The sequence below is a fragment of the Mauremys mutica genome, chromosome 14, assembly GCF_020497125.1.
Source record: "Mauremys mutica isolate MM-2020 ecotype Southern chromosome 14, ASM2049712v1, whole genome shotgun sequence".
Lineage (NCBI taxonomy): Eukaryota > Metazoa > Chordata > Testudines > Geoemydidae > Mauremys > Mauremys mutica.
The window spans coordinates 20,139,445-20,156,203 of NC_059085.1; the positions used below are offsets into that span (position 1 = coordinate 20,139,445).

The 16,759-nt window shown below is 40.8% G+C and overlaps 1 protein-coding gene across 1 annotated transcript in view; it reads right to left on the reverse strand.

Moving 5' to 3' along the window:
• Positions 1 to 16,759, reverse strand: part of ADCY7 (adenylate cyclase 7) — a 124,666-nt gene that overhangs the window by 13,371 nt on the left and 94,536 nt on the right. Inside the window, exons 10-17 of the mRNA XM_044987589.1 lie at positions 15,952 to 16,084; positions 11,246 to 11,431; positions 10,062 to 10,105; positions 7,480 to 7,560; positions 6,346 to 6,418; positions 4,785 to 4,882; positions 3,073 to 3,157; positions 611 to 748 (exon numbers count right to left, since the gene is read on the reverse strand). Coding sequence (XP_044843524.1) covers positions 611 to 748; positions 3,073 to 3,157; positions 4,785 to 4,882; positions 6,346 to 6,418; positions 7,480 to 7,560; positions 10,062 to 10,105; positions 11,246 to 11,431; positions 15,952 to 16,084 — 838 coding nt within the window. The remainder of the gene's footprint in view (positions 1 to 610; positions 749 to 3,072; positions 3,158 to 4,784; positions 4,883 to 6,345; positions 6,419 to 7,479; positions 7,561 to 10,061; positions 10,106 to 11,245; positions 11,432 to 15,951; positions 16,085 to 16,759) is intronic.

A 16,759-nucleotide genomic window follows, 5' to 3' on the forward strand; every position in this document is an offset into this window, starting at 1 on the left:
CAATAAAAAGACTCGCTTTGGATTTCAATGAGAATTGAATCAGATCCTAAATCCTGCAGTCCTTATTCAAGCTGAACTCCCATAATGGGACTAACAACATGAGTAAACACTCCTGAATAGGACCATAAATATACATAATGGCTTTGTTTTAAAACAGGGGTCAATTCATACTTTCCTTGGTTTTCCCCCTCAGTGACCTTAGCTAGTGCAATGATGAAGCGCTGTATTGCCTATACTTCATAAAACCACTACCCACTCACACCCCAAATCATTTTGTGTTATAAAAAAGCTACAGTTCTCTTATAGCAATAGTAATTATAACCAGCCGATACTATAAACGGACAGCCTGAAACAAAGAGAATGTGATATTATCTATGGATTTCTGGTTCTACAAATGGGGTGTCTTTCCTTGGCATTCTACTTTGCCCAACATACATCATTATCTTTCTGAACATCAGCTCAATGTTAAAAGCAAGTAGTGAAGAGTTAAACATCAGAAAATAGGGCCAAGAACATGGTACTTGAGATAGGAGAGGAGTGGGGTGATCAAGTCTGCAAAGGTTACAAAATGAAGGAAATGCACAGAATAAAAATAAACGCAAGTACTTACCAAATTAAAAATGGCGATAACCAGCAACGCACCTATAGTGATGACTGCTAAAGGGAGTCTCACTAGAGGCATTGTTTCTACCTTATCCGAAATAGCACAAAGGTGGCGCAATGAAGGCCATTGTTCTGAGCAGCATTTCTGTAAAGGAAACAAGTTTGTCTCAACAAGATGCATTACATGGAGGCTTTAATGTGCCAAGAGTCATAATTCTAGATACAAGAAAAAACATTTTGTCCATTGCACACACAAAAGTCTCAGTATTAAACAATCACCAGGGCACAAGAAAATGTTATCTCTGTTTTAAACAGAGAAGTGTTGTTCTCTAATGGTCAGAGCAAGAGACAGAGCCAAGACACTCGGGTTGTATTCCCAGCTCCGGAACTGACTCACTGAAAGACACTGGACAAATCACAACTGTGCCTCAGTTTCCCCATTAATAAAATGGAGATAAATGCTTCCTTATTCCACAGGGGGTGTTTTCTGAGACTCAGTTAATTTATGTTTTCAAAATAGCCTCATGTCACCTAATGAAACATGCTAGAGAAATTATTATTAAATTCTTTACACTAAAATTTGCTAATTTTTCTTTTATATTTAAAACAAACAACTTAAAGGAGACCAAATAAAATAAACCAATCATACACCAAACCCCCCAAACCGGCACTTCCTATTATGGAAAAAAAAATCTCTTTGCTAACACATACATCTATGCAGAATGCAAACATTATGCCAATGGAAAGCTTCTTATTCTGGGATACTGAATCCAAACTGTCCTTTTGTAGTACCCGGTTGGCAAAATCAAGCCTAATGCAATGTTGGTTATGGATTTCTTCCCTCCTGTGGCTCAGCAGAATATATAATACAACACGTACAATTCAAGAAGGGTCTGCTACTTAATCCTGTAACAAAATTACCACTCTTATATCAGGGTGCAGTGAATGCAGTATTTTGGCCTAAGGGTCTGCCTACACTGCAATCAGACACTTGTGGCCGGCCTGTGTTAGCTGACTGGGGCTCCCCAGGCTCAGCTAAGGGGCTGATTAATTGTTGTGTAGACGATCGGGCTCGGGTAGCAGCCCAAGCTCTGGGACTCTCCCACCTTGCAGGGTCCTAGATTCCGGACTCCAGGCCAAGCCCAAACATCTATACGCTGTAATTAAACAGCCCTATAGCCCGAGACCTGCAAACCTGAGTCAGCTGGCACTGGCCAGCCACCGGTTTTTAATTGCAGTGTAGACATACCCTAAATGGCTTAGGCCCTGGCTGCCTAAGAGAACCATCTCTTTCCACATCTTTTTTCATAGTAGCAGAGATCTGCAATGTTGAGGACACCACCACCATGCTGGGAGTGGCTGATAGCAGGAAATTCTCAACAAAGCTTTAAAATTCACTTCCCTCCTTGGTCCACCAGAGCCAAGTTCAGTGACCTTAAGAACACACAGTAACGCTCCCCTGTTCTCCCAGGCATTTTCAAACAGAGGGCTGATTTGGGGGTGGGCAATGGGAAGGCTGGACTGGAGGATGTTGTCTCTTTTTGTACATCGTAGGATTGCACTCGGTTTTTGTGCAGCCTGTTTTAATTTTATTCAAAACACTGTTTGCATACATTTGGTAATGTACCTGTGCACCACAGCATAGTCAATTCAAATACAAGTCATTTTACTTTCTAGAATTCTACGTTTACTTAGGTCCAACTTTAAGAGCGTTACCCTTCTGCCAGCTATGGAATCGCCACCATTACAACATTCATGGATTTGCATTTTTCTTATTGCTTATGAATTCTTATAGTCAATCTAGTCCTAAAATCAATATGCACTCAAAACTCCCTTTCACTTGAATGCCAGTTTCAACATAGGTTTCAGAGTAGCAGCCATGTTAGTCTGTATCCGCTAAAAGAACAGGAGTACTTGTGGCACCTTAGAGACTAACACAGTTATTTCAGCATAAGCTTTCGTGGGCTACAACTCACTTCTTCGGATTCTATGCATCCGAAGAAGTGAGCTGTAGCCCACGAAAGCTCATGCTGAAATAAATTTGTTAATCTTTAAGGTGCCACAAGTACTCCTGTTCTAGTTTCAACATAGAAAACTACAGGATCCATAACCGGGATTACCACTACATAGGGTAACCCCCCCCAGAAAATACGAATGCAAGAACAGAAAGGGCTTTTTAAAAATCCAGTTAGAAGTGTGTTTACAGCTGTATAACAGCATGTAAGAATTATGATCAGAATTTTCAAATGCGGGTGCCGGACATTGAGTCCCATAAATCTATATTTTAGGCACCTAAATATGAATGTCCTGACTGTGGGAAGTGCTGAGCACCAGCAACTCTGATGAAAGCTCAGCACCTCTGAAAAGCAGGTCATTTATATGTAGATGCCAAACTTTAGCCATCCACTCTAAAATGCACTTCCTTACTTAATAAGGAAGTTGAAAATGTTGGCCTATGTTTTTACTTACCAGGCATTTATCAGCAAAACATACACACAAAATAAGCACAATTATGCCTCCTACAATTCCAAATGAAAGTCCCAGTTTTGCAGTTCTAAAAGAGAGAGAGGAGAACAAAGTTAAACAGAAGTGTTATGCATATTGTCATAGTCAAATTGCAACTGACCAAGCAACACTCACTAATGCAGTTTCCCATGACTAAAATAAGTATCATTGCTGTTCTTTTGGCATTAGATGACCATGAGAAAGGGCCTTCCATGGATGTTTATTGCCCTCTCTTGGCAAAGATTCACTTTCAGGTATTCCACTCTCTCATTCAAATCGTGTGCTATTACCCCATGTATAAACCACGCAGCCATCATTAGTGACACAGCAGAGAAAACCAGATATGGCAGAAAATGTAAAAGCCCAGGGAAAGTCAGCTGTCTCCGAGCTGTGACAAAGAGCCATTTCACAAACCTTTTTTTCAAGTTCCTCTATCATGTCTCCTTTTCCTCGCAAAGAAAAGGGAGCATGAGGCATATACGCCATGTGCTCTCAGTGACAATATTCTTTTATTAGTAATTGTCCACTTAGCAGTTTTTCATCTTTGTATTTTAGGCTCAAATATTCTTCAGTGATGCTTTTTTGTATTTGAGTAACAGCCTAGTCTCTGGCCTTAGAGTCATATTAAGCAACTATATTACTAATGGTATCCATGATCGGATAGCAATACTAGAGCTAATATTACTAACCCAATTCATAATCCTGACATCATTACAAGAGATGTTTGTGGTGAGAGTTTCCTTAGTGCTCCACAGCCAATTACAGGTGTCTTGTCCTTCTCCCCCATCATCCAGACTCTTACCAAATCTGGTCTTCCTCCTCCAAGCATCGCTGAAGGTGTCTCCACCCTGACTGCTTAAATCTTTGTCAAAATGTGGGCCATCTCTACTGATCTACTGTGTCTTCTCTCGCCTCCGCAAATCTTATCACCAGTCTATACCAGATGCCACTGCTGCAACTAACTTCCTCTAATGAATACAACATTAAGAACTTCTAGTCGTTTCCCAGTATGAATTTATAGTAGTCCCCTAAGATTACACTGTATCGTTGAGCTAGTCACTCACATATTCAAACCCCTTCATTGATTTTCTCTTTCCTTCCACATCAAATTCAGGCTTCAAACCCTCCTGAACTGCCTAACCCTACTCTCCATTGTTCATCTTCGCTCATGAAAGTGATGGTCAGAAAAACAATCTAAAATGCACTTCCTTACTTAATAGATCTTCTCCCTGTGTGTAGTGACCACAACTAAAACACACTACTAAGGAAACACTGTCCACTTAGATTAATGCAGCTGTCCTGGCTCAGGTGCAAAACTACCTATGAATGCACCATACTAACAAAGAGTATGTCACAATTAAGAATGAATATGTCTGTGTGTATGTAACTAGTCAGGTCAACCCAGCCATGTCATGCAGGGATATGAGAAATCCACGATGTAGGTAAACTTATCAAACCCGTTGTGTAGACAGTTCTAGGTTTAAGGTAGAACCCCTCCCGTCACAGTAGTGCATGTCTACATTGAAGCACTACTATAGCGGTTTACATGTAGACAGCCTTAACTACAGCCCTTAAGGATGATCTGGAAGAGCTAAAGGTGTTGCTCACATGCAAGCAATGTTTTATCCAGAGAATCCATTTAAAATGTAAAGAAGTGCAAAACACCACACACTTACTTTGGCAGGACAAACATCTGTATCACAAATATACAGAGCAACACAATACTGGCACAGGCAAAGTAACTCCTCAGTCTGGGGATGGGGATGGTGCGATACTGAAACAAAGATTGTAATAATTTAATAAGGATAATTCTAGAGTTAGTATTTGTAATCTACTACATGTATTTTTTAATTCTACCACAAAGTATCTTTGCACCATACTATTAAGCCAAGAATGTGAAGAGAAACCAACCAACCAGAGAATATGTACATTTAGGAACCGTTAAAGAAAAAGACTCCAGTCCAAAAGAATCCGTTTCTAACCAGCTGGGGACACCTAACGAGGTGCAGTAACTGCACAACAGATTATTATACAACCTGAAAGTCAGCATAACTTCCAAACTAACTCTTACTATAAGAGTGATTACATGACTATTTATATTATCATAGTGATTGGGGGCCCCATCCTGTGTGAGTAGATTAATACATACACAGTTAAATCTGTTTTAAACTACCACACAAGACACCAGAAGAAAAAGTTTTAGCAGAAGTTCATTTAACTGAATGCTACCCAAAACTCAACTGAAACCTTGACGACACTGACGCAGCCTCAAAGTGAGAAGGCTCTTTATGAAAGTTTTACTATATATACACACATGTAAAATATACATATTCCTCATGAATGTGTCCATATGCATAAATCACTCTGGGTTTAATGAGGGATCTCCGCAGATTGGAGTGGTTCAGTGAAGGCTCTTCTTTTTTGGGGTACAGGGATGGGTTGTGGGTCCTACTGAGTTTGGGAAAGGGCGAGCAATAGAATGGTGAAATACTGTATACATAAGGAGATTTGAAATTCAATCCTGCCTCCATTTAAGCCATGACTCAGGATGTTTTAGTATCAAGGATAACGTTACCATTCATAGAGAGTATATACTGTACCTACCAAATATCATACGGATATATAATGATCATGGAAAGCAGAGTCCTATTTGCTACAATGTATGTAAAGACACATTTTAAATACCTCTTACTGCTTTTTTATAATAAAGATGTTCAGACTAATGCTGGACCCACTGCCAAAAAGTCCATTGACTTTAAAGGGCAAAGGTTTAACTCTAGATTATTAACTGGTCCATATTATTAACATTACCAAGAAGGAGCGAATAAGCCAAGTGAACCAAGAGATCTGCATTACATAACATCACCTAAGATTCATTTGGCACTGCAGTCACCTCAGGAATCCCAATATAGGAACGAACATACTTTCAGTTTCAATTGTCCTTTCATGTTTCTATGAAGGTACGTCTACATTGCAGCTGGGGGTGAGCCTCCCAGTCCCAGCAGACAGAGACGAGTGTGATAAAAATAGTTCAGACCCAGAGCTTAGGCTTGGACATGGGCACCTAGCCCAAGCCATCACCTGTGCCACAATGTTCACACTGCTATTTTTAGCACGCTCAAGCAGAGCTAATGCACGTCTGTCTAGCCAGACTGGAAAGCATGCTCCCAGCTCCCATGTAGCCATCGTCCTTTAACTGTAACTTAGGATAACAAAAAAGATTCATCTCTTACTAACCTCTTTTTCCAATCCTGATTCTACAAAAAACAGTGAGCATCCACAGAAGTCATCTGAGTTACTACACGATGGTCTGCATTAAAATAGAAATAGGTTTTACAAAATGTATGCAATAAACATAACATAACAGAATGCAAAAATCGTATGTTTCAGGTTGGATTCCATGGTTCACATAGCCAATGGCTTGTTTATCACAGCATAATGTTTTTCTGAACAACTGGCAAAGCACTCTAAGAGCCTTTACATTTCAGCTATTGGCTCTCATGGTTTTGCACCAGTTTAGTCATCCCTTTGGTAGTATAGTTATCAGTGCAAAAGGAATCCAGTCTGAAACCTTCTTGGCTGGGTTAGAGATGATAGAGTTGGATTAGTGATACCAGGTCACCCAGGTCTTCACCCTGCATATACCTGCCATCTACTGGGGATGGTTTGAGTACGATTATATCAGCCTTGCCATAACCCAGTAGAAGGGATGGATGGCTCCCTCCCAATTGAAATGATTCTATGTTTGTATAGATCATAGGAATTTCTATGCTAGAATTCATTTTAAAAGATATAAAATATAGTCCTCATCCACTTTTTACAGATATACCGTGCCAACTTCTGTGCCTGCTATTAGCACTGATACTCCATGTACCTTCCGTGAACCAGCCATGGGAGTCATATCTGCAGTGCTCCCAGCAGTTACCCATGTGCTCCTGACCTCTGCCTACATGTGTGCCCCAGCTGCCTCACCCTCTGACCTTCCCACATTTCCTGTGACCTGTATTCAGCCCACTACTGTGTAATGTGCTGGGAGATGCCTAGAATATTGAATGTGCTGGGACAGTTGAAATGTAGCATTGAACATTGGACATTATCTGTTTTCACTTATAACTTCTTGTTTTCTCACAAATGAACATTTTCCTGTAACCTGACTGAGAATTTCACAATGGAACTATATTATTAAGCTGCACTTTAACGCAAAATAATTCCCACTGTACTTAAGTTAAAAACAAGCAAAATGGCACACAAGCAAGCAAATTTTTCAAAGATGACATTTGCATCTAGCTTTAAAATTGAGAATGCAGGTTCTCTCTGGAGAAAAGCAGAGTTGCTTTTAAAATCTACAAAAACAATAAAAACATGACACACTTAGTCGAACTGAGACCCTCAATGGTCGACATCATTTCATCGTAAGTATCTTCTTCTATCCTTCCCTTCTGGGATGTATTTCTAAATATAGAGAGAAAAATACAGAAGCTATTAAGCATCAAATCAATTTCTGGCTTATGAATGTGATGCATCTCTATTCAGACTTCCAAAATGTGCTGTAGAATATATGCACAGTGTAGATGTCACATACTGCTATGATTATTCATCATTGTCACTTAATTACAAATATCCTCAAAAATATATCAAAATAACAACATGATCTCCAAAATAAACCCAAGAAACTATTTAAACAAATATAAATAATTCCAAAACTTTATTACACAATGAAGCCTAACTCAGGTCTTATCAAAGCAAAAATACAATTATCTCATGTCAATTTTCTGAAAAATTTCAAACAAAACTTTTAAAAAACTATTGGAAACATTCTCATAGACTCATAGACTTTAAGGTCAGAAGGGACCATTATGATCATCTAGTCTGACCTGCACAATGCAGGCCACAGAAATCACCCATCCACTTCTATAACAAACCCCTAACCTATGTCTGAGTTACTGAAGTCCTCAAATTGTGGTTTGAAGACCTCAAGCTGCAGAGAATCCTCCAGCAAGTGACCCGTGCCCCATGCTGCAGAGGAAGGCGAAAAACCTCCAGGGCCCCTGCCAATCTGCCCTGGAGGAAAATTCCTTCCCGATCCCAAATATGGCAATCAGTTAAACCCTGAGCATGTGGGCAAGACTCACCAGCCAGCACCCAGGAAAGAATTCTCTGTAGTAACTCAGATCCCACCCCATCTAACATCCCATCACAGACCACTGGGCATACTTACCTGCTGATAATCAAAGATCAATTGCTAAATTAATTGCCAAAATTAGGCTATCCCATCAGACCATCCCCTCCATAAACTTATCAAGCTGTCTTAAAGCCAGATATGTCTTTTGCCCCCACTACTCCCCTTGGAAGGCTGTTCCAGAACTTCACTCCTCTAATGGTTAGAAATCTTCGTCTAATTTCAAGTCTAAACTTCCTGGTGTCCAGTTTATATCCCTTCTCAATTACTGCTAATATGAAAATCAAGAAGGAATGGCACACAAAAGTATAAATTTCTCTAAAGTTACCCTCCCTCCTTACACAAACAGCATCTCACTTACTTTTCTATAGAAAGAAGGATATGGAGTCAGTGAGGAAATATGGGGCGTCCAGAGTGACACAAATACAGAAGTAAAAGGAGAAAGGAGGAACTCACTTGTAGTTTACAAGTGAAGAGGGACATAACTGTTCTTGTCTAGATCCATGCAGACTAACACAGAGAGAAATACACATTTAATGTAATACAACAGCTCTAGCAGATTAATTAGCAACAATCAAATTAATCATTCAAGACACAAATTATTTTGAAGGCAGTCTTTTGTCAAGATGAAAAATCTCTTCCTAGAGAAGTTTTCATGAGAAGTCTGAAATACCAAATTTGGTGTGGCTGGATATTCATGAGAGACATTAGCTCCAATATCCATCATTCAGAAAGAGTCAGCTCTAACTTAATGAAGCATAAGTGCTGCTGAGAAGCATCTTGTGATTAAATGCAACATTTAAAAACTGGATTTTACAAATTGTTCCACTGAAGATGAATATGAGGCCTGTATATGCAACCATGAGATATTTTAAATGTCTCAGACACCAGTTCATCTTGGAATGATGTACCCTGCTGGCTGGAGAACAATACAATAACCAGGGCCGGCTCCAGGCACCAGCTAAGGAAGCAGGTGCTTGGGGCGGCCAACGCATAGGGGCGGCACGTCCGGGTCTTCAGTGGGAATTCGGCAACGGGTCCCTCATTCCCTCTCTTCCTCCTTGAGCTGCCGCCGAAGAGGAGGAGAGGGAGTAAAGGACCTGCTGCCGAATTGCTGCCAAAGAAGCAATGCGATTGAGCTGCCGTTGAAGTGCCGCCGCTCGGTTGTTTTATTGGTTTTTTTTTTATTTTTTTGTTTTGTTTTATTTTTTTGCTGATTGGGGTGGCAGAAAAACTGGAGCCGGCCCTGACAATAACTTCATCTAACAGAGTATGTATATGTATAAAGAAATGGCTATTGCTACTGTGAGTGAGAATAAAAAGGGGGTATAGAATGACTACCAGGAAAAATTCTGTCACTGACAATTTGTGGGATGACTATGTCACACCAGAACACAAGTAGGGCAACCTGTAGGGAACAAGTAAACCGTGCAGAGCTCAAAACTTGTTTTAAGGTTTGCAGGCTCATAGAACCACTGCACTGTTTTTGACTTCATTAAACAGATCTAATTTACTACCGAAGTTATTCTTCAACCAAGATCCAATATTCTTCTTGCTAAACAGAAACAGGTGCAGTGTATCTGAAATTGATCGAGAGTGAAAGCTCTCTGGGGCAGGTACTGTTTTATTACTTCTTTGTACAGTGCCTACCACAATAGATCTTCCTGCCAATCTAGGGGTTTGGGGGTTTTTTTTGTTTTAATAAAGTCACATAATTACAGTATGTCAAATTGTAATGGGACCACACGGAAGATAACAACGGTGCTGGACTTACCTATCTGAAGTCTTTTGACGACCTGTAGAATTCAAAGGTATCTCCTAAACAAAAGGATTTGTGAGTGAGTTATACATTTCATAAACTAGAAAAAATATTTTACATGGCTGGTAAGAGAAAGCTACTTAGACACAGTGATACAGCACAAGTGGGAGGAACTCAGCTGACAACTCATACTGCAGCTCTTTGTTCCCCAGTAGGGAAGCAGACACAGAGGAGCTGCAGAGGTGTTGTGTTGAGCATTACATGGTATTTGATTAGCATATAAGTATGGGTTAGCTGAGAGCAAGATGCACCTCTTTCATTTACTTTTCAGCACCAGAAGAGCTAAGATTCAAACACCATACCATAACGTGCTGTTATGTAAGCAGTGAGGGGAAAAGGAGGATGCTGTAGAATTAGAGATGCTATCCTTCAGAGGAGACACTAATGTGAGATCTCTTTTGGGTCTAGTGGGTCCTTAGGTGAAAGTTAAGATCCAAAAAGGACAGAGGATAACTGTGATGCACTGGAAACAACATCACCTCTCTCAGTAAGATGAGCTTAATGGCTGATTTATTTACTTACAGTCACTGCACTACCATGGCCCGGATTCAGCAAAGCACTTAATTAAAATAAAGCTGGACATCAATAGAATTTACATGTGCAGTAAAGTTAGGCATGGGCTCAATTACTTTGCAAATCAAAGCCTAAGGTGCTACCTTTAAAATCCTCTCTGAAATTCCAGGAGTATGAAAAGGAGAAGAATAAATCCTGTTTTATTCTTCACGTTAGCACTGTCAAGCTAATTAAGGTTCACATTGAGAAAAGCAGTTGCAGCCCCCTCCAGACTGGGGCTACCTTTTAAATTGATCCAGAAACTGAAGCTGGTGCAGGATGCAGCAATCCTCTTGTTACGTGATTAACCTTTCCATTCATCCTGTGCTCTGTTATCTGCATTGGCCTGTTCATTTCTGGGTTGATTCTATGGTGTGATTATATGATCACTGGTGTGTGTGTGTGTTGCCTTCCTGCTTCCTACTCCCTATTCCTGTTTTGTTTTCTGGTGCTCTCTCCTTGAACTCAGTGCTTCTGTTCCTGCTTATGGCTGTGTGTGCGCATAACACTGGGTGTCACACCCACACCCACACACACACACACACACCCCATGCAGGAATTAAAAAAAGTGCCAATCCAACCATCACCTTTCTTTGTCTCCCACTTGGAGCTGAAGATTCACTGCTGACACTTTCTCTGTGGTTCAGGTGGGCAAAGGGCCTGGCTGCTCCCCAGGACTCCAAATAACGTGTCATACGGACAGAGGCTCGCATCTTCAGCCCATCGTTCACTCGTGTTTTAGGGAGATGATTATTCAACGTATGCTGTTTAGACTAAAAGTAAGAGACACACATTTACATATAAAAAAAAGTACACTGCGCTCTGAAGCTCTGTTGGATTTGTACCTGACAGCCACACAACTATGGAGGACTTTGGTCTCCAGGGACATGGCACTACAGACAGACAGAGTGCCATCCTTGATTCCCCATCCCCTGTCTTGTTCGACTCTAGTTTAAGAAAATCATAAACTGAATTGCCTGAAGTTCCTTGCTTGGAAACCTGCTCTGATTCAACCTTCTGGCTTTCTGGACCATGTGTAGCATCATCGGAGATCACAGAGCCTTGCAGACAGATGAAGGGGTTTCCTCACTGTCAGAGGAAAGTCAAGGCAGGACAAGACCATAAGCATGAGGTCTTGGGTACATGACTCAGAGGGATCCACACAATGGTTGGGCGGAAGCTTGAAAGAGTTCTACAAAGCTCAGCCCTGGATTGCAACAGAGATTATGTCCTTCTGCCATGGATGTGTAGCAAAGGAACATATAAACCTCATAACGCCCCTTCATGTGACCAAAAGTAGCTGACACATTAGGAATAATAAAGCATCAGATCTTAGATAGTGCACTGATGAATAATCATATCCTCACATTTTAGGCATTTCCAGGAGCGCAAGAGCCATTTTAACGGAGGTATATCAAATCACACTGATGAGTACACACACAGCATAGCGTGCCAGTAAAAATCTAATCACAGAATAGTGTAAAGCACCCAATCACCCACATGTCTTCATAGTATCAGGTCTGTAATTTAAAACAGCTAAAGAAGATCATTTGATTTGTTTTCTGCTAATTCTTTTTCTTTCCAATCTTTGGATACTTGGATTTAAAGGGAATTACGTGACCTTATGGTTCCTAATTACAGAGAAATAAAAATTTGCATACTGCTTCAAGCTATTATTAATCAATGAGATTGTACAGGGATCACTTGATGATTGCCCTGTTCTGTTCATTCACTTTGAAGCATCTGGCATTGGCCACTGTCGGAAGACAGGGTACTAAACTAGATTGACCTTTGGTCTGACCCAGTGTGGCCATTCTTACTTCTTAAGGGTATTTGTGACTATTTGGAAGTTGTGAAAATAAGTAGCACACAAACAACTTCACCTCCCATAAAACTGGTGTGTGTGGGGCAGGGAATATTACATTCCCTTAGAAATGTTATGTACCTTTTAAAAAAATAGCACGTCTGACAACTGTGTTGTATTTGTATACATATTATGATAATAAGTACTAGACACCAAGCATGCAAGACAAAAAGCAGGTTGCTAGAAATTCTATGAAATGTTGAATAAGTAACTCTCAGTTGTCCGCTGAACATACATTGATATTTTGTTCTCAGTTAAAAAAAAAAAAAAGCATGATTATGGTCAGAAATGTGATCTGTGAAAAAGGCATCTTTCTTACCCAATAGAGCAGTCATCCAGCTCTGTGTATTCTCAATCCTATCTGTTTGGCTTACTGATCAAGGCAAAATTCTGCTCTCAGTTATACGTGTACCACCTTCATAGAAAGCAACGGCACTTACACAAGCAGAACTAAGGTCATAATTTAGAGCTATGGAAGAGGGAATTCAATTCTACTCTATTATCGCTGAGATATTAACTGTAAACTACATTTTAACTGCAGAATCTTTACTACTGATGACGCATACCTGGAACATTCTATGGTGCCATTTTTTTTCAAAACACTTTTCAGAATACCATTTAATTGTACCATGGGTGGCAAAGATCACATTCTTTAAATTACAAACAGTTTGAATGGCCTTTTCTGGCGGTATCGCTGAAGAGAGAAATTTGAAAAACTGCCTGTGATAGTCCATATCCTTATGTTCACCCTTTTTACAAAACTATTTTGAAAAACAATTTTGTACAAAGCATGCCTTATGAGGTATCATTTGAAAACTCATAATCTGTTGGTCATTACTGTCCTGGTAAAATATGTATGGCAACATTGTATATAAAGTTGCATGTCTACTGTATGACATTCCTGAGACGTTCCCATTTCAAAAAAGCAGGTACAAACCAGTTCCTCAGAGACAAAAGGCAAACTGATGCCTCAGCCAGGTGCCAACAGAATCAAATGGACTATCATCCGGCTAAGTGGCCATTCTTTGGCAGGAAAAAGGGTGTGAGCAAGAAATGTACAGCTTGGCAAAGGAACAGCTGGAAGTTCCCATGCAATCAGCCTTTCTGTCACCTGAACCCCAGCTGGAGAGGATTTTCAAAGAAGAGAATTGCTATAAGAAAGAGGCGCAAACTCCCCAGATCTCTCCCTTCATCTCTACTCACAGCATCGACAACACTTGAAAGATAAAGGAAGCATCATCAGACTGGGGAGAGATCTTGGCTGAAAGATTCAGCCAGTAAGACTGCTGGAACATATAGTGAGAGAGCTCCATCAGATCCACCCTTCCCACACTCTTCAAACACATTCTGCAGTGACAGGTAGCTCCTTGAAGCTGCCCATGTTCCCTCCCTGCTCCAGTAGTAATGCCTAATGTAGCTAGCCACAGTAGAAACTAATGGGACCTGGCTGGGGACTCGGACAGCTGTTTCACTCCCAGCATCAATTTCTTGCTCCCAAGGTACTCAGCTCAACCATGAGATACACCAACTGATAACTCCACCCCAAGGTGCATATAGATTTCAGCTGAGTTGGAGGAATGAGGGGGAGAAAAGAGGGGAAGTAACCAGAGCAGAGGGACCTAGAAAGAAACAATTGTGGTGGGAGGAGGGGTCAAGAGAGAAGGTGGCTCCTAGCAGGTTTAAAAAGTTTCTGATGAATGCTCTAAGTGTCTGCCTGCTCTGGTCTCGCTATTCATTTTTCTTATTTCTATCTGTTAAATGGGAATTTAATAGCAAACTTCAGCACCTCAGTATGATCAGTGTTTGAAGAATGGCTTTCAGGGCTATTGACCCAGAATACAGAAATGAGTGAGTTATACATGGAGGTTATATAAAGCATCCTAGATAGGAAACCTAATCAAAACAACAAAGCAGATAACACAAGCTTCTTCAGAGTCTCTACTACCTGAGCCACAGAACTCCTATTGGGGAACATAAGAACAGCAAGAGCTGGGTTTCAACAGGAACAAAACTTTCATATTTTCGAGGGCGTAACAAAGAAGGATCAGTGGTACCAGTCAACAAGGTCTGTGTCCAAGAAAACACTACAGAAGCCGAGCTCTAGGCATATTACTTCCATAAGCAAAATGGCAAATGTTCACTCACAGTCATCCAGTTAATTAGCAGTTTTGCTATTAACAGTTAACTAACGTTTTGCTACCCTAGATGGATGCCTGTTCTGTCTGCAGTGCTGAGCCAGCCCTGACTGCACTAGCATACCCAGGAAGCTCAGGATTGGCTGCAAAGGCACATAATCCACGCTCAGGGAATCCAGTGAAATACAGGAACTGGACTTCATTGCAACACACTTCACAAGCCAAGCTCTGGATGTGACTAGCAGAGCCCAGTCTCAGATAGTATTTCAGGAGTGCCCCAGAGTCTCTTCTTTTGATTCTTTATTTGCTTTTCATTATAAAACTCTCAAAACCGTTAAACACCCAAGTGGCTTATTTTGCTTGATTACAGGTAGCCAGAGACGAGTATGATCTATAGGGAGGAGAATTAGATGCATCCCTTTGTCTCACTTGTAACGCTAGCACTTCATCCTGAAATGGAGTGTATCGGGGTAATAATGAAAGATAGTGAATAGAGTGAACTATTGAGGAAGGGCTGATGGTGATGAAGGCGAAGCCCTAGCGTGGCGCTAATTCAGAGATTAATCACACTAGAGAACCCTTGTAGATGTGGATGTATTTTCCACTTCTGGCACACAAGAGGAGGATTGAGGAAGGCTTTAAGGAACAAAGAGGATCTCTGTAGAGCAGACAGTCTCAGTAGTTAACAAGTATTCATGTGTGACCACCACCCTCGAACATCCCTTTCTAGGGACAGCAGTAATAAATGAATGTTTAATATTTGGCTACTGAGGTATCTATGGTGAAGCTACTTGTATATCCTACACTGAACACTATATAAAACAAGTTTCCCTTCTGAGAGAGCGGGCAGATCAATTTAATAAGTATTTGCCTTAGGAGCGTCAGACATTTTTTAAATGGACTTTACTGCAGAATTTTTTCTTTGAAATTCAGGATTATTATATAGTTTAGCTTTATGCAAAGCCTTTCTCCATAAATGGCTTTGCATGACACACACACACACACACACACACACACACACCAAATAATAGATAAGCATGCATTTTTGGCCCTCTCTAGTGGCTGGACCATGTAAAACATTTGTAAGTCTGCTATTGCCTTCAAGCTAATGGACTTTTAACTCAAACAGTACAGGCACATGCTTTTAGATCCAGCGGTCCCTCATTCAAACCACACAGATGACCCATGCCATATACACTCTCTCTCTCTCTCTCTCTCTCTCACACACACACACAAATTATATTCCTGAACTAAAACACGCGCATATATATATATTTTAAACGTAGACACATACCCTCGGGTCAATCACCAAGTAGGTTTTGATGTTCATTGCTTTAAGGTATGGGTCTCTCAGGGGTCCATTCCCTTCTTCCACTTCGTAAGCTTTGCCTAGGTGATTTAGCGTTGCTTCAGTGATGTGTACACGACTAGAGTGGGGAAAAGGAACAAAAGGCCTAAACATCTAGGGAAAGGTCAGTTTAAGCAACTCATTTACATTTCAATGGCCCCCGTTGACATTTCTGTGCTTTTCAACAGCTTTGGCAGACGACTCCAGGATACTGCCAGCAGTTCAAACAGCATTGCGATCCTTCATGGTACATTATACAATATAACTTTATTTGTGTTGCGTCTTTCATACCATGTATATCCCAAAACGCTTCCTAGTACTAAGTAATACATGAAAGTAAATAGCCAAGGGATAGAGAAATTAAGAGGTGCAGGCAAGGCAGAAGAAATATCGTCAATGAAGATTTGATGACTGACAAGGCAAAGAGACAGAGGAAGGTTGTTCCAGATGACAGGAGCGTCAGAGAATGCTTGCTCGCTCACGCTCACACACACACACAAACTGTGTGGAGGGATGAGTCCTGTGCTAGACAGGCAGAGAGAATATCAGGCAGAGAGAATATCAGCCAAGTGGGTTGGAGGGCAATTCTGAGCATGTATTTTTTTCTGGAGAGAGCAATCAGAAGCACAGCAGCAACAGTGCAGGTCTCTGAACAGGATCTGCTAATACTCCCACGCATTCATTCTGATCACGAGCCTTGTCTTGAATATTTAATTGCACTAGATAATCACAAGGAATCAGGTGTTTGTGCAAC